The sequence below is a fragment of the Scheffersomyces stipitis genome, chromosome 5 (genome assembly GCF_000209165.1).
Source record: "Scheffersomyces stipitis CBS 6054 chromosome 5, complete sequence".
Taxonomy (NCBI): domain Eukaryota; kingdom Fungi; phylum Ascomycota; class Pichiomycetes; order Serinales; family Debaryomycetaceae; genus Scheffersomyces; species Scheffersomyces stipitis.
The window spans coordinates 534,090-551,715 of NC_009045.1; the positions used below are offsets into that span (position 1 = coordinate 534,090).

General features: G+C 40.5%; 6 protein-coding genes across 6 annotated transcripts; 4 read left to right on the top strand and 2 right to left on the bottom strand. All coding sequences in view use genetic code 12, as the record gives it.

Annotated features, from left to right (window-relative positions):
• Nucleotides 1–79: 79 nt before the first annotated feature.
• Nucleotides 80–1,582, bottom strand: PICST_46379 (hypothetical protein; the record flags this gene model as incomplete). The annotated part of the gene is made up of 1 exon (XM_001385080.1): nt 80–1,582. The coding sequence occupies one exon, from the start codon at nt 1,580–1,582 to the stop codon at nt 80–82; it is 1,503 nt and encodes a 500-aa protein (XP_001385117.2).
• Nucleotides 1,583–2,244: 662 nt separating this feature from the next.
• Nucleotides 2,245–3,075, top strand: SEC65 (signal recognition particle subunit; the record flags this gene model as incomplete). The annotated part of the gene is made up of 1 exon (XM_001384729.1): nt 2,245–3,075. One exon carries the CDS (start codon nt 2,245–2,247, stop codon nt 3,073–3,075), a length of 831 nt encoding a protein of 276 aa, XP_001384766.2.
• Nucleotides 3,076–4,286: 1,211 nt separating this feature from the next.
• PMR2 (putative Ca2+ ATPase) lies at nt 4,287–7,508 on the top strand (the record flags this gene model as incomplete). Its single annotated transcript, XM_001384730.1, has 1 exon — nt 4,287–7,508. The coding sequence occupies one exon, from the start codon at nt 4,287–4,289 to the stop codon at nt 7,506–7,508; it is 3,222 nt and encodes a 1,073-aa protein (XP_001384767.2).
• Nucleotides 7,509–8,439: 931 nt separating this feature from the next.
• Nucleotides 8,440–11,126, top strand: MET6 (methionine-synthesizing 5- methyltetrahydropteroyltriglutamate--homocysteine methyltransferase). Its single transcript, XM_001384731.1, has one exon. It carries the CDS (start codon nt 8,472–8,474, stop codon nt 10,779–10,781), a length of 2,310 nt encoding a protein of 769 aa, XP_001384768.1. The 5' UTR covers nt 8,440–8,471; the 3' UTR covers nt 10,782–11,126.
• Nucleotides 11,127–11,485: 359 nt separating this feature from the next.
• Nucleotides 11,486–12,725, top strand: SHP1 (suppressor of the lethality protein; the record flags this gene model as incomplete). The annotated part of the gene is made up of 3 exons (XM_001384732.1): nt 11,486–11,689; nt 11,795–11,799; nt 11,821–12,725. Exons 1-3 carry the CDS (start codon nt 11,502–11,504, stop codon nt 12,723–12,725), a joined length of 1,098 nt encoding a protein of 365 aa, XP_001384769.2. The 5' UTR covers nt 11,486–11,501.
• A 1,231-nt stretch (nt 12,726–13,956) lies between these two features.
• PICST_32045 (predicted protein) lies at nt 13,957–15,009 on the bottom strand (the record flags this gene model as incomplete). Its single annotated transcript, XM_001385081.1, has 1 exon — nt 13,957–15,009. One exon carries the CDS (start codon nt 15,007–15,009, stop codon nt 13,957–13,959), a length of 1,053 nt encoding a protein of 350 aa, XP_001385118.2.
• Nucleotides 15,010–17,626: the final 2,617 nt, after the last annotated feature.

The window sequence follows — 17,626 nt, forward strand, 5'->3', positions numbered from 1 at the left end:
TAACCCATGAATTAATTTTACATAACCTAACCATAATCGATATAAATCCTAATAATATAAAAGACAACAAGTTCCTACCCTATTCCTCTAGAAGGTACAACTTCCGCAACTTGCTTAGTCTGTCTAAGCCTTCGTTGATATCAAAACTTTTTCTTCTCTTGAACTTGTAATAACTGCTGCTTGCTATTTCCATTTTCATGTCTTGTTCAACAACATATTCCCCATTTGCGCCAAGATTATCAGACGAATTAATAACCATTTGAATTAGATATTCGTATAACATCAATTTGTATTCCGTAGATGCTACATTGTTGACATTGCAACACCACTGCTTGTGTTCGCCAAAAGGATCAAACTTATCCAGATCGACTTCTGCCTCTGCTGTGAAGTCAGGAGAACCATCAGAAGTGAGTTTAGAAGTTACGGGAAAGGTACAAGGTGAGAGTATCTTGGACGAAGAAAGATTGAGAGTATTGTCGGTAGCAGCTTGTGATGCTACCAGCGATGATTTAGAGTTAAGAAAGATCCTTTGATTGCACTTGTCGCAGATCAAGAGAAGAATCAACTCCTCTGAGAAAGATTGGACATGCAATGACCAACCCAACATCGCAAGCTTATAATACCATAAAGGAGTAAATTCAAGAAGAACAGAGAAATTCTCCTTGTTTTCTCGGAAGTGTCTTTGAAGAAGCCAAGTGTTAGATGCCGCTATGAATTGTTTGAAGGCTTCGTCTACTTCACCATTAACAAAACAGTCCGCAAGGCTGTCCGCATACTCATTGAGAATCATGCCATTATCCATGAGGTTCTTCAAATTTTTGAGATAGTCTCTAAGCAAGCGCTCGTTGGTTTTATTCAAATAGGGACGTGGATAATAGATGCCCTCTAGAGGGGTTTCAAAGTTTCTCCACGAACACAGTGGAGAATGTCCTTCATATACAACCTGGTCTAAGTACTTATTGTGCAAAGCATTGTTGAGTTGATTACAGCTTGCTTCAATGCTGCTATTTTTCAAAAAATCGTAATCAAACGCTGAGTATTCCTTTTGTTGCTGTCCTTCACTAAATTTAAGGACAAGCAGCTGGTTACATGTAGTACAGAGTAAGTGGTTCTTAGTGTTGTTGTTTAATGAGAAAGAAACACATTTCCAGCCGTTTCGGGCACATTTTAACTCATTGAGAGTGTTTTCGGAGACAACACCTTCACAACTAGGCAAAGACGGTATGTGCCAATTCAAAGCTGTGAACGTCTTGAGTCTGGCTACTAGCTGATCGGCATTGAACGGATCAAATACTGTTGACGTCATCTTGTGAAGCCTATCAACCGTTGGCGTGTTGCTCTTACTATTTTGTTTTGATCGGTGGTAGTTGAAATGGTTCCGGTTCTTGATTTTCTGGAAGTACTGGATATCTGGATGGTGGCTATAAGGAGACTTGGATGAGAATATAGGATTTCTAGATTTGGAGCCACCACTACCAAAATGACTCTCGTCGACATACAGCTCGTGGGTTGGAGTCAGGAAGATATCGACACACTTGTTGAGCACCTGTGGTGTTGTGGCTGTGATATCATCCAAATTCATGTCGAAAGTGAAGTCCATATTCACTAGAGCTAGTGGGGAACAGAGTCCTTATATAGGAGCTGCAGAGATAGCAGATGTGGAAAAAAGACGCTGAAAAATTAAACCAAAAGAAGGCAGATAAAACTCCACAATTGGGCGGAAGTGGATCTTAGATTAAGCAACAATATCCACAGTCGGGGAAGCATAAATTGTTATCTAGTATGGAATAACTGTGGTTAGACTGAAAAATTTGGAAAATCGGGTGACTCCGTTCACGTGAGTTGTGGAAGAGGAAAGATATCGCAGGAGAAATAAGATGGGGGTAGACCTGGGATTCTGGAAAGATGCTTGAATTATCGGTGAGTTGAAGTAGTTAACCTATTTTAGACATAGGAGTATAATTTGGACAATCGATTTTCTTTTATATGTGAATCTGTGCAAAAGTTGTATGCTGAAAAGAATTGAAGATACAGAGTCTTCATATTCTGCGATGTCCGGAAAAAGTACAAGTTCTCCGTAAAGCCAAATCTCAAGAATGAACTTGTTGGAAGTATTTTAATCAGTTGATTCTTGTCACGTGATTTTCCTTTGATTTTTTCAACGTCCTTACAACTCCATAGTTAAGACTTTTCATAACTTGATATACTCCATTTTCCACAAAAGAGACAAAAACAATAGCCAGAATGTCCAAAAGACCCGTATTGGAGGAGGTCGATGACGACATCGACAACATGGACTTAGACATAGCAGAGTTTGATCCATCATTAAAAACTCCTGTTGCACCTTTGCGTCCAGAACCTACGGTAACCAGATCACAAGACCTGGAGCCTCCTCTTTTCCCCAATATACCTTTGCCTAACTTAGACCAGCCCATACAGCATCAAGGAATCCGTGCTACCAAAAAGGATATCGTGAATCCAAATGACTTTTCACAGGAGGAAAGAGACCATTTGAAGAACTTCCAGATAATATATCCCTGCTACTTTGATTTGAACAGATCGCACAAGGAAGGCAGAAGAGTCGCCGTTTCCAAAGCTGTCGAAAACCCTTTGGCCAAAACAGTCTCTGATGCTTGTCGTTCGTTCAACTTGCCAGTTTTGTTGGAGTTGGACAAAACCCATCCACAAGATTTTGGTAATCCAGGCAGAGTCAGAGTGTTGTTGAAAGATCAAGTCAATGGAGGAAAGATCACCGACTCGAGGTTCAAGACAAAGAGATCTTTGTTCAACGCCATTGCCGAATACTTGGAAGACCACCCGACCACAGTAGAAAGCGTAGGTAAAAAGAGCGGAATTGCCTTCCCTCCGGAATTCGAGACTGGCTTTGAGCCTGAGGAAATCCCCCTCGTTAAAGGTTTCAAGATGAATACCATCGTTCCTGTTCATTCCAACTTCACCCTCAAGCATCCTATGACCAAGAGTATCTACGATCCTCTCCCTGAACAGCCGGAACAGGCCAAGTTGCCCAATGTTCCTAAGCAACAGAAGAAGAAGGTCATGAAGATCAGAGGTTAGCCAAAATATATAGTTCTCGTCATCCATTTAATACAAACGTTGAAAAGGTAGTTGTTCACGAGCGATTCTACGTAAGTTGAGTCTATTAGTTGACAAAACACATCTTGTAGATAATGCTGTTATGAAAACACTTCTTCAAGTAACTTATTGCATTCATTATAACTATGTTTACTACTACATTTTCAAAAGCGAGAACGCTTGTTGAGAGTACAGAATGGAATGAATACTACTAAGTAGTGAAAGAAATAGCATCCTAAACTGAAAGACTATATGGATAGACGATGGTGAAGTGTACCATCATTGCACTAGAAAGCTGCGGCACGGATGCACTTTCTTCACTGCGAAATCTACTCTCGTATGCAGCCGTTGCAGTATCTACTTAATACACTGTACTGCCATAGGTTTCCACAAGGAGCACAGCAGCCTTTCACGGTAGATAAATAACACTTCCAAATTGACAAAAAAGCAGACAAATCATCCGTACTACGTGGGACTTCCATCTCCATTCCTGGCGTCATACCTCCTCTGATTTCACTCCCACTAATAAAAAAAATCAAGTGGGAATTTTCCAGACCTTGAAAAGGGTCGCAGAATTTGTAGGACCATTCGCAAGCCAGTGAAATTAGCCAAACTTGGTTGACACTGCCCTCAAATAAAACAAGCGCGATTTGCAGGGCTACAGTGACGTAGTTGGTAACTCAATGCAGTCTAACACAGTCTAAATTCTTTAGTAGGAAACTACTTCTTGTGGTGTTGAATGTGAATTTCTCAACTACTAGAAACAGCCTTATTTTTTGTGTCACTGAGGGATTTTCAGCCATTCTACCAGAGATTTTTTGCACCTATTGGACAGCCCTTGAGCAACAGACGTTTGTATTGGTTAATTAATTAGATCTTCTCCTCTCCCCTTTTCGTATAGTAGATATTTGAGGTGTGCCACTTGCTTGCCTATCGTCCGTGACGAATAGAAAAATTGCCGCAACCTTAACTTGCAAATGTTCGTACCTAGCTCCAGAGCCGTACACCATAGTATAATTGTCGTACAATGACTTTTGGTAGATATTCCCACGGAATTCGACTTCTTAGTACTCTGAAACATGTCTCTATACCCATATAATTTAGTAGCTTGTAGAAATACTATAAAACCCTGCAATTCGCCCTAACTTGTTACAATAATTTAGTCTTCAGCTAGTTTACCAAAGACTAATACAATGTATCCTACTGACTCGGAAACAGTTCAGTCCAAATTGGACGAAAGCGAAATCACCTCGGCCATCACTGAAGATGAAAACGTTAGGTTCGAAGAAGAAAGGGGTCGTTCTAGAGTGCCTAGAAAGAGAAGATTTTCTCGCCACTCCAGAGATGATTCTTCTCTCTTCACGGTGAAAGAAAGAGTAAAACCGGAAGTTGTTTTGCCAACTATCTTCAGGACTGTCTCTCACAAGGTAGAAAGTGAACTTGAAAACAAAAACAAGTTAGAATCAACCAGTACAAAGTTCACTAGATACACATATCACACCCAATCTCCAGAGACAATAGCCAGTAAGTTCACTACTAGTTTGTCGAATGGGTTATCTGATTTCCAATGCAAGAAAAATGCTAAGGAGTTTGGTCCCAATGTTCAGTCCAAGCCACCCTCCAGGCTCTTGAAGAAGATTTTTATGTACTTTTTTGGTGGTTTTGGGGCCTTGTTGCTTGCCGGTGGTGTCTTATGTATCATTTGTTGGAAGCCTTTGGGCCAACCTCCAGCAGTTGCAAATTTAGTGCTTGGTATCATCTTGATTATCGTTTTCATCTTGCAAGCAATGTTCAACTTCTTCCAGGATTATTCCAGTTCCCGTGTTATGGATTCTATTCATGACATGATTCCAGCAGAAGCTGTTGTCATTAGAGATGGAAATCTTATGAATGTTGCTTCCAAGGATTTGACAGTCGGTGACTTGGTCAAATTTACCGTCGGGTCGAAGATTCCTGCTGATATCAGAATTGTCGACTGTTCTCCAGATCTATCTTTCGATAGATCTGTTTTGACCGGTGAATCGAAGCCTATACCTGCTGCATCTCTAGCAGAGCCAGAAAAGTCAAACTATCTTGAAAGCAATTGTATTGCAATGCAAGGTACATTTTGTGTCGCTGGAACCGGAAGAGGTATTGTAGTATCCATTGGTGATGAAACAATTTTTGGCTCTATTGCCAAGATGTCGTCAACTCCAAAAAAAGGATTATCTCCAATGCAATATGAAATTCTTCGATTTGTTGCTTTGACTTCTTTGGTTATCGTCATCTTAGCTGTTCTTATTATCGTCCTATGGGCTACTTGGTTGAGAAAGGATTATCCTGGTTGGATAAGTGTTCCTACCTTGATCGTTGATATTGTGTCTGTTGCTGTTGCTTTCATACCAGAAGGTTTACCTATTGCTTTAACTACATGTTTGATTATTACTGCTAACGAAATGAGAAGGAATAATATTTTGTGCAAATCATTAGCAGTTGTCGAAACGTTGGGATCCATTAGTGTTTTGTGTTTTGACAAAACTGGTACGTTGACCAAGAATATGATGGTGGTTACAGACGTTTGCAATGGTACTTCTGAGGTAGATTTTGATGAAGTTGATCAAACCCAGCCAAAAGATAAACATCTTTTGACTGTCTCGGCATTGTGCAACGAATCCTGTTTAGTCAATGGAAAGGCAGTTGGTGGAAATGCTACGGATAGAGCCATCTTACAATTCGCCCAGAAGATGACTCTGACTGAAGAAATTAAGGACGCTTGGGTAAAGAAGCTTGATGTCTCTTTCAATTCCAAGGATAAGTACATGATGAGTATGTACGAGCCAAAGATCAATAATTCCTCCATTTGGAGTGATATCTGCTTGAATTCGGACTACATTTATGAGGAAACATATTTCATAATGGTGAAAGGTGCACCTGATATCTTATTGGAAAGGTGTGAGTTGTTGTTGCAAAAAGATGGAACTTGCACTCCTATTACTAATGCTCAAAAAGAGAGAATAAGGGCTATTCAACAAGCCTGGGCTCTGAGCGGTAAGAGGGTTATATTGTTAGCTTCCAAATTGCTTCCCAAAGAAAGCATTGATTTCACTGATAGATTGCAGGCCACTAAACGTTTGAAGGAAGATATTAACAACAATTTGATCTTTATTGGTATGCTTGGTATAGAAGATCCACCAAGAAAGGATATCGACCAAGTAATTGCCAAATTGAGACAAGCTGGTATCAAAATTATTATGATCACCGGTGACTTCGAGTTGACCGGTTTGTCCATTGCAAAACAGTGTGGTATAATAACAACAGAGAAGATAGATAAAGTTTCGGACTTGGCTTTCTATGCTGAAGAAGACGAATTCATGGAAAAGTCTATCAGTATTACTGGTCCTGAGTTAAACAATTTAGATGAAGCTCAATGGGAAAACTTGATCAAGTATAATGAATTGGTGTTTACTAGAACCACCCCTGAGCAGAAACTCTTGATCATCAAACAATTCCAAAAGTACAAGCAGGTTATTGGTATGACTGGTGATGGTATCAATGATGCCCCTTCATTGAAACAAGCTGATATTGGAATTTCGATTGTCGATGCTTCTGATATTGCCAAAGAAGCATCCGATTTGATTCTTATGAGCGGTGACAGCGACGATCATTTATTCTTTTCGATTATCGAAGCGCTAAAGTTTGGTAGGTTGGTGTTTGAAAATCTCAGAAAAACTATCGGTTACCTCTTACCCGCCGGCACCTACTCTGAACTTTGGCCTGTTCTCTTGAATGTCATTTTCGGTATGCCTCAAATGTTATCTTCTTTCTGCATGATTATTATTTGTTGCATTACCGATTGTATCGGTGCTATCGTTTTGGCATATGAGCCGAATGAGAGAAATTTGTTGAGCAAAAAACCGAGAAGTGTGACAAAGGAAAGATTGGTTGACTTCAAGTTATTTTTACATTCATATTTCATTGTGGGTACATTCTACACGTTCACATCAATGTTGTTGGCATTTTTAAACCTCAAGAGAAATGGAATAAGGTTTGGAGATGTGACCTTATCGTATGGTTCCTATGAAGACATTCCAAATATTGACCATCACATCAATGTCTCATCTTCTATCTACTTTGTCAATTTGGTTATTATGCAATTGTTCAACTTGATGGCTATGAGAGTAAGATACTTGAGCACTTTTCAACATTCTCCGTGGCTAAACAAGAGATTGTTTATTGTTATGCCAATTGCTCTTGGTGTGACATTCATCATTAATTACATTCCTGGTATTCAAAAGGGATTGAACTCTGGTCAGGTACCTGTGGAATATTATTTCATCTCTGTTGGCTTTGGTTTGGTTGTGTTGGTGTATGACGAGGCTAGAAAGTTCATTTCCAGAAGATACCCTAAGGGTATCGTTGCCAAGATGTCGTGGTAGTGAAAAAAACGAAGAGAGCACAAACTTTTATGAAGTTAGGTACTATTGATGATGTCGAGGAAGTTGATAATAAATGCTCTAGATAAATGCTGTAGAGAGAGTTGCACTTCTGCTCGTTGCAGAGTGGTTGCGAAAATGGCAGACGGTTGCAAAAAATACCAAAAACAACCAGTTGCAGGCGGCACCCGAAGTCACAGAGCGTGCCCTACGCAAACGGTCTGTTGTCTATGCTCCCACTGTTGACGGCTCTGGCGGACTCTCCTTTAGACGTTCGCAGAAGCGTCGATAAGTCATTATCGGTATTTGCATTGTGCACTACATGGCATCTAATAGGACGGAGTCAAAACAGGCTGCGACAACTTTAACGATTCTGCATCAACGATCAACATTTTAGTACCAACATTTTTATGCTGCGGCACGTGCACTTTCACAATAGCATGTGAAAAAAAAACAGACCAGCATAGAGAATAGAAGAAAATAGAACCCGTAAAGCTAATAGACGAATCAACGTTGCAAGGCGTCCACGTGATAAACCCACAAGTACAGTGTGGATCGAATTTTTCACTTTGCGTGCAGCCATGGACTCAATTGGAGTCAGTAATTAGGGGATAGAAAAGACACTGTTTTAGAGTTGTTCTTATATAGCAGTTGTACGGTTGTAATGCTATAGTGAATTTGACCCCAGTCGTTGCTGGACCAACGACGTGACTCATGGCCGGTACAGCTCTCTTGGGCTGGATACGATAGGAACGACGTAGCAAGAGCTTTTGTGCTCTGCAGAAAATGCCCAATACCGGCACACTGTGTGCAGACACTCACGTCGATATTTTTTTCGACGATTTACCCAATTTTTCACTATTTAAGGAGTTGATTCCCCAATGGCGTGGCTATATTTTCGATCTTGATTTCTCTTTTCTTCAGTTGTTTTCCAATAGAAAATATCCCCACTACACCATAATCACAATGGTCAGCTCCTCTATCTTAGGTTTCCCACGTATCGGTGGACAAAGAGAATTGAAAAAGACTACCGAAGCCTACTGGCAAGGTAAGGTCTCCGTCGACGACTTGTTGGCTCAAGGTAAGCAATTGAGAGCCCACAACTGGCAATTGCAAAAGGATGCCGGTGTTGACGTGATCCCATCCAACGACTTCTCGTTCTACGACCAAGTCTTGGATCTCTCGTTGCTCTTCAACGCTATCCCTGAAAGATACACCAAGTTTGACTTGGCTCCTATCGATGTTCTTTTCGCCATGGGTAGAGGTTTGCAAAGAAAGGCCACTGAAACCACCGCTGCTGTCGATGTCACTGCTTTGGAAATGGTCAAGTGGTTCGATTCCAACTACCACTATGTTAGACCAACTTTCTCCCACTCCACCGAATTCAAGTTGAACACTGCTGCAGGTGTCAAGCCAGTTGATGAATTCAACGAAGCCAAGGCCTTGGGCATCCACACCAGACCAGTCATCTTGGGTCCAGTCTCCTACCTTTATTTGGGTAAGGCTGACAAGGACTCTCTTGACTTGGAACCAATCTCATTGTTGGAAAAGGTCTTGCCTGTCTACAAGCAATTGTTAGCTCAATTGAAGGCTGCCGGTGCCAACGAAGTCCAGATCGACGAACCAGTCTTGGTGTTGGACTTGCCAGAAGAAATCCAGTCCAAGTTCCAACAGGCTTACGACGCTTTAGTTGGTGCTGACTTGCCAGAATTGGTCTTAACCACCTACTTCGGTGACGTCAGACCAAACTTGTCTGCTATTTCCAAGTTGCCAGTTGCTGGTTTCCACTTTGACTTTGTCAGAGTCCCAGAACAATTGGACGAAGTTGCTGCTATCTTGACCGACAAGCAGACTCTTTCCGTCGGTATTGTTGATGGTAGAAACATCTGGAAGACTAACTTCGCCAAGGCAACTGCTTTTGTTCAAAGTGCCATTGCCAAGGTAGGTGCAGACAGAGTTGTTGTTTCCACTTCCTCTTCGTTGTTGCACACCCCAGTCGACTTGGAAAATGAAGCCAAGTTGGACCCTGTAATCAAGGACTGGTTCTCTTTTGCTACCCAGAAGTTGACTGAAGTCGTCACCATCGCAAAGGGCGTTTCTGGTGAAGATGTTTCTGAAGCTTTGGCTGCTAACGCTGCCTCCATCAAGTCCAGAACTGAATCTTCTATCACTACCAACCCTAAGGTTCAGGAAAGATTGGCCACCATCAACGAATCTTTGTCTACTAGAAAGGTTCCTTTCCCAGAAAGATTGGCTGTCCAAAAGGGTAAGTACAACTTGCCATTGTTCCCAACCACTACTATCGGTTCTTTCCCACAAACCAAGGACATTAGAGTCAACAGAAACAAGTTTGCCAAGGGTACCATTACTGCTGAAGAGTATGAAACTTTCATTAACAAAGAAATCGAAACTGTGATCAGATTCCAAGAAGAAGTTGGTTTGGATGTCTTGGTCCACGGTGAACCAGAAAGAAACGATATGGTCCAATACTTTGGTGAACAATTGGAAGGTTTCGCTTTCACCACTAACGGTTGGGTTCAATCTTACGGTTCCAGATATGTCAGACCACCTATTGTTGTTGGTGATGTCTCCAGACCAAAGGCCATGACTGTCAAGGAATCTGTATACGCCCAATCCATCACCAAGGCACCAGTTAAGGGTATGTTGACTGGTCCAGTGACCTGTTTGAGATGGTCTTTCCCAAGAGATGATGTCTCTGGTAAGGTCCAGGCCTTGCAATTGGGTTTGGCTTTGAGAGACGAAGTCCAAGACTTGGAAGCTGCTGGTATTACCGTCATCCAAGTCGACGAACCAGCCATCAGAGAAGGTTTGCCATTGAGAGCCGGTAAGGAAAGATCTGACTACCTCAACTGGGCTGCCCAATCTTTCAGAGTTGCCACTTCTGGTGTTGAAAACACGACCCAGATTCACTCTCACTTCTGTTACTCTGACTTGGATCCAAACCACATCAAGGCTTTGGATGCTGATGTTGTCTCTATTGAATTCTCCAAGAAGGACGACCCTAACTACATCCAAGAATTCTCTGACTACCCTAACCACATTGGTTTAGGTTTGTTCGATATCCACTCTCCAAGAATTCCTTCCAAGGAAGAATTCGTTGCCAGAATCGAAGAAATCTTGAAGGTTTACCCAGCTGCCAACTTCTGGGTCAACCCAGACTGTGGTTTGAAGACCAGAGGATGGCCAGAAGTCAAGGAATCTTTGACCAACATGGTTGAAGCTGCCAAGTACTTCCGTGCCAAGTACGAAAACTAGATGCTCTAGCTTCTAGTTTTCCACGCTTGTCGTGTGCATTATTCAATTCTTCGTTGTTGATGCTGTATCCTTTACCGATTACATTTATTCAACATTAATGTAATTTTATTATTAACTAATACTATCTTTTTATTGTGATGAAACCTTTTCATGATTATATGAACTTGTTCATAATGCTTTTTTGTTTTTTGTTTTAAGAGTTTTTTTTTTGAGGGAGGGAAGTACGGGTTGAATTGAATTCGGCCAAAGTCCTTGCTATCCTACAAGAAAGGGGTTTAAAATTTTTTGGGATTTCAACATCGGTTATACTTATATATTATGAAAATTAATAATATGTTAATTTTTAAGATAGACGTAGTTCATTCCAGTTTTGATAGTGGACGTTGAATCATGCTCTGCGGTAGTACTATATTGTTATTGATGCCACAGATTAAGCTGAAATGTAATCAACAAATTGTGTATTTATAATTGTTTGCAGTTGTATCAATGACCCTTAATGCATCTACTTGTTCGACCTTACAGACTGTAAGCCAATAGCGTTACCATTGTTGATAATTATTCCGGTTGCAAGAGCCAGATTACCACTGAATCGGGATGCGCACGACTTCAACTTTCCAAGAATCAAAATCGCCATCCTTCTCAACAGAATATATGGGGAACCACTTTGTTCACGTAATTGTAGATTTTGAGAATCTTTTTTAGTAGAGAAGAGTGCCATTTATGTCCGAGCAAGATCAATTGATTGACCAGTTCATTTCGGTCACGAACTCCTCCAAGTATTTGGCTGAGCAATATTTGAGCCGCAACAAGAACGATTTAGTAGATGCCATTGAGGACTACTATGCAAACAACAAGCCCAGTGCATCTACTGAGGAGGGTGATGATCTTAAAATAAAAAGAGGGTCATCGTAAGTATAGAAGCAAAACCAAGTGAGACGTATATGAACTACGTGATCGTAGTGTCATCTTGGGAGTTTCAGTCTCACCAAACCATAATAGTACTAACATTTAAGCTCACGTGGTGTTAAAACATTCAGAGATTTGAACAAGGAAGATGAAGATGATGACGACGACAAAACTAATACAAACTTCTTCACAGGTGGCGAGAAATCTGGTTTACAGGTAGAAGATCCTACTAATAGAGATAAAAAGAATGAGCAATCGATAATCGACCAGATTTTCCAAAGAGCAAGAGAACAGATGGACCAACCTGATACACGGCCCTCAGCCAATGATGAAGATGAGCCCTTGGGTCCACGTTTTACGGGTACAGGCTTTCAGTTGGGAGATGGTACAGGTCCTTCTGCTCCTGTAGTAGATCCTACTAGTGCAATTCCACAAAGACCTAGTAAAGTCACCAGAGAAATCACATTCTGGAAACAGGGGTTCACTGTGGGAGAGGGACCTTTGCATAGATACGACGATCCTAGTAACGAAAGTGTCTTGCAGGAGCTCAATCGAGGAAGAGTGCCAATGTCGTTATTAGATGTAGAATTTGGCCAAGATGTAGATGTATCTGTTTTCAAGAAAACTGACGAAGACTGGAAGCCACCAAGGAGAAAAATTGGTGGATTCCACGGTCAGGGTCAAAGATTGGGTTCTCCCGTACCGGGGGAAGTTCTTTCGAACTCGTCATCTTCTGCTAATTTGGTTGAATCTCCTTTGAAGGAAGAGACCGTAGTTAAGCCGCCATCTGATGAAGGAGAAGGTGACTCTTTGGTTCAAATCAGATTCGCTAACGGAAAGAGAGTGTCAAGAAAATTCAGTTCCTCAGATTCTATTAAGACAGTGTATGACTTCGTGAGAAGCCATCCTTTTAATGAACTGCATAAGCCATTTGCTTTGAGTCACTCGTTCCCTGTTAAGCCAATCGAAGAGTCGGAAGAGACCACAGTGGAGTCTGCAAAGTTGAAGAATGCTGTCATTGTCCAGAGATGGATATGAATGCTGTATAGTAGAATATCACGATTCAAGCCCTTTCAATGTAGTGTAGATGTATGTATGAATGGAACTTCACTTACCAAATAGAGTGTCACAACATCTTTGTGGATAGTATAGATTGTAATTATATTCAAATATTATTTGTGTTGCCTATAGCGTGGATTTAGACTATCTGTTCAATTGACTACTTTTGACTATTTTTGGGTAGAAGTATTTCGCAGCCAAATATAAAAAAAGAGAACGTTAACTTAAGCGCCTTAACTTAACTTCATTTTTTCTTCAAGCAAGAATGAGAGACTTAGCAAGAAAAAGAAGCTGGAGTTTTCGTGAAAGTTTGGGCTATAGGAGAAAACTGGATCTGAAGTCAGAAAACTCAGAAGCTTCAAAAACTCTAGACTCTACAGACAGTTCAGACACTAGAAATGCCAATTGTCAATTCTCCTCCCTGGAAAGTTCTCTTTATAGCGAAGACATTTTGAATTCGTTGATATCTAATTCATCCTATTGTGGAATTCCCTGTAGTAGATTGGCGCTAGTTGACCCTTGCCAAAGGATTTTATTCAAAGACCTCTTGAAGAAAAGTCTGATGAACTCAGAGTTTGAAGATAATTACTACTTCTCTTGGAATGTCTGGACTATCCTGCTGGATGACGACGAAGACAAGAAACTCCACCTCTATTCAGTTATAGAAACCGAAGCAGATTTGAAAGTATTCATTAAAAATGATCTTCCCAAGATTCTTAATTCTGAGAACACCCTGCCTCCAAAAATTCATATATTCAAGCTAGGGATGAACCCCAACAAAAATGAGCTTCCCAATGGATTCACGATTGAAGTTCGAGTTCATAAGGCAGCATTAAAATTTCTAAAGAAAATAGCACACTTCGTTTTCAGCAATCAAGTTTACAATACTGAGAGCTTGAAAGGTAAGTCTACACCTATCAAATATCATGGAAGAAAAATACTGACATGTTATAGTTCTGATATGTGGAATCTCTTTAAAATTGTTAACGAATTATGCCGTTATATCAATTTGGATCCATCCAACATCCAAAGTTTCAAGTGAAGAAACATTTACTCACGACCAAGCTATGATATTGGTCGAAATATTTAGAAATAGTGTACATGACGAAGGAGAAGAGTATTGGAATAAGGTAGTAGTCATACAAAACAATAATTTGGAATCAACTGTACTAAATCAAGATAGCTATGTTTATCACTACTAATATTTAGGTTAATGTTCATAATTTGTTGACTTGAAATCGTTTCCATTTTTGTCAACATACGTAATTGTTGGAGATCCACATCTTAGATTCATTTTATCTTCTGTTCCGCAATAGAATATAGGAGCAGTATCAACAAGATGTTTAATAGCCTTGAGCGGTTGCCAGACTTCATTGAACATGTATCTTCTGAGCCCATCAACTATTATATTTCTGGTCTTTGGTATAACTTCTAGAACCCCTGGTCTGTAGAACAATCTAACGCCTGCTCCATTAGCGGAAGAACATGTGTGAGTTCCGGTTATGGAGAATCTCTTAGTTACCTTCAAATTGGTAGAATATGAGATGGCAAGTTTAACTGTGATATTCTGTTCAGTTTGAGAAGGTGAGTATGAAATTCCACCTTCACCGTTAATGTTCATTTCAAGCCCGACGCTGTAAGAGAAGGCTACAGAACCTGTTCCTCTTCCCAATGGAAACTTTAAACATCCAGTTAATGGAACCATTATTGGTTCGTATGTGATTTGGCTCTCAAAATCATTGCCTAAATCAACTTCTGTATATTTGAACTTTTCCCCAGCTTCGACTCTTCTTTTTAGCTCGTCATTACTCTTATAGAGAATATCGTTGGGATCGGCAACTAAAACCTTTTTAGTATCTTCAAAGACTACCACGCCCTTGGGATTCGTTTCAAGAATATAGTTCATTCTTGCTTCATTTAAATCTTCACGGCGACTCAATTTATACTTCGTTATTTGGGAAAAATTAATCAGATCATCAGTGTCTGTCAAATCAATTATTGTTTCTTGAGCAGTGAATTCCGTATCTTTATCGCGAAGAGCAACAATATGTTTACTGAACTCTTGCACGTCTTCTTCATATCTCTGGGCATCCAAATTAATTTTGGTGTAGTCAGCATCGTCACCAAGTAAGTCTAGGTTGATCCCGGGAAGAAAGTATTTGTTAGTTATATCGATTTCAGTGATCTTGTTAGCAAAGAAATTGGCATAGATAGGAACAGTGATTGCTCCAATTGTAAATAGATAGACAGTTCGAAGCTTCATGATTTTTTACTAGTTGAAAGCAAGAAATGTATTTTCTGTAAAATTCACCTTCTTTTATAAGTTTTGAGAAATCGATAAGTCAAAGTTGACGTGAAAGCAACTTGTTATATGTTGTGCCTAGAATTGTATATACATAGGCAATTCCAAATAAGCATAGCATAAAGCACGATGAGCTCATACACAAAAGTAACTGAGCAAGCAGCAGATAAGCAGGATACTTTAATAAATGACAAACACACAATTTTGATTCTAAAGAAAAGATTGAAAATACTTAGCAGAATAAATTAAAATTAATTTATTTGTTTCTTCATGAGATTGGCTGCAAATTCAAAAAAATGCGCAAACCCGGAATCGAACCGGGGGCCCAACGATGGCAACGTTGGATTTTACCACTAAACCATTTGCGCCTTCTGTTGAATAAATAGGTAACCTGTTTTGGTGGTACCCTGGTAAATGGTTATTCTTTTTGAAATGGCCGATCCACCGCTTGGTTTGGGTCCCCGTAAGTCCCCCAGCAATCCGCGAGGTGAGCAGAGTCGTTTGTCGACTCGTGAACTCTCCAATCGCGCTGCTGGCGACGCAGGAAGCACACCTATTATGACAAAATCCCTTATTGAAGCTTTTGACAATGAAAATTTTTCGTCGAGTGAAAATGTCGCGCGTGATGCGGAATCCGACGACACCGACATCGACCCCACCCTTGACTCTGTCGCAGATAAACAGGTTTATGGCCTGCAGAACGCAGAATCATCGCAGCAAGAATGGCTGCAAAATCTCTCCGATGAAGAAAATTCTTCTTCTACTCCCACCTATGCCCAAATGGCTGCTCAGTTCTCTAAGAGGACTTCATCGCAACCCATCTCCAAAAAATCTTTTGCTCTTGAATTCCAAAGACTCGAACAGTTTCCCGAATTTCTTAAACTCCAATTTCACTCTCTCCGCATGGAACAAACCGTCGGAGACACGATTTCATGTCGTATTCCTGATTACTCTCCTCAACACAGTGAAGCTTTTGCCGAAAACATCCAAAGCAAAGTGTGTGACGAAGTCTCCCTCTTTGCTGACCAACATGAAGATCTTGAAGCCCAGATGCAAGTCTCGCAAGAAGACTACATGATCGACAATTCCCCTGAAGAAATCGCCCAACTCAATAAAGATGATCGGGACCATCTTGCAACTCTCGACCATCATCTTGATCTTCTTTGTTATTGCTATTCCTTCGAAATTTCTGACAATGGTCTCATCCGTTTTCCAATTCCATTGTGTACTCTCGATGAATCAGCTGGAACAAAATTGAAACGAGAATTAATCAACCTCGTAGAGGACCTTGAATTTCAGCATCCCATCACTAAACAACCTTTCAAGCTAACTTTCAGACCCCCTACCTCGAAAAAATATATCTTAGGCAGTTTTAAACTCCCTAAGCTATACAGTAGAGGTGCAAACTCGTATATGGACTACTTTCTTAAGGGTGTTGGAAAACGCATTGCCTCAGATGCACCCACAAACAAACAAGTGAAACGTCATAATACACAAATATATGGTAATGTTATTTATCATTACCTAATTGAACTTGAAGGACTGATAGCTCCTCCTTCCACTATCAGGAAACCAGTTCTTGAGGATATGTCTTTTCAAATTCAAAGTGATTGCATTCATTGTACTTACTGCCACTCCCTTGACCATACCCGAAGAAAATGTACTGTTGCCCAACAATGCCGTCTCTGCGGACTGAGACAACATGCAACTTCAAGATGTAAGGTCCCAACGACTCCAATTCATTATCAAGTGACACGTGAAGAAGCCCAGAAATTCATCAGAAATCCTTCCATCACTGTCAACTCCACCTCAGGCACTCCAGGCTCCTCAGGCCCTTCACGTTCAAGTAACATTACGGTTACAAAGCAGCCGAAATCCATCCTCAAACACACCAATCCAGTGACGGTTGACGAGGACGGTTTTCTCCCTGCTTCAGAAGCCAACAGGACCACTAGAAAACAATCACACAATCGACATGCTCTGTCCAGACCTCCTTCCCCAACGAGTTCTATTTCCAGACAGCGAGATGAATCTCCTAACCGAGACCCACCTCCGCCTTCTCCTAACACTAGAAAGCGAGCTAGCTCTACTACAACTCGTTCTTTGTCACAGGATGCACATGCTTCCAAGCATACGAACACAGGAAGGGAATCCACTAGCTATATGAGTTCAACTGAAGTGGACTCACAAGCTATGCTTCCTTCCTCCTCCCTTTTTGGCTCATTGTCAGACAATGAGCCAAACCGTCTGCCACAATGATTATTCATTGTTGGCAGCGGATAGGGAGGTCACCTGGAACCTCCCTACACACCTTAGAGTGTACTTCAATTCCAGTTTTCATTTTCATTTTTATCACTAATTTATTTTCAATTCCTTCTTTACTATTATCTGAAAATCACTATTCAATCAAAAAACAAAGAAAACCTTTATTCAAAAAATCATAAATCAAAAAAAAATATAATGACAAAAAAGAAAAATCAAACAATTGCCCATAGTGCAAATACTTTAAAAATTTGCACCCAAAACATTGAACATAAGGGTCATTTTCAATACGCTTGCGACCGTATTTTTCATATTT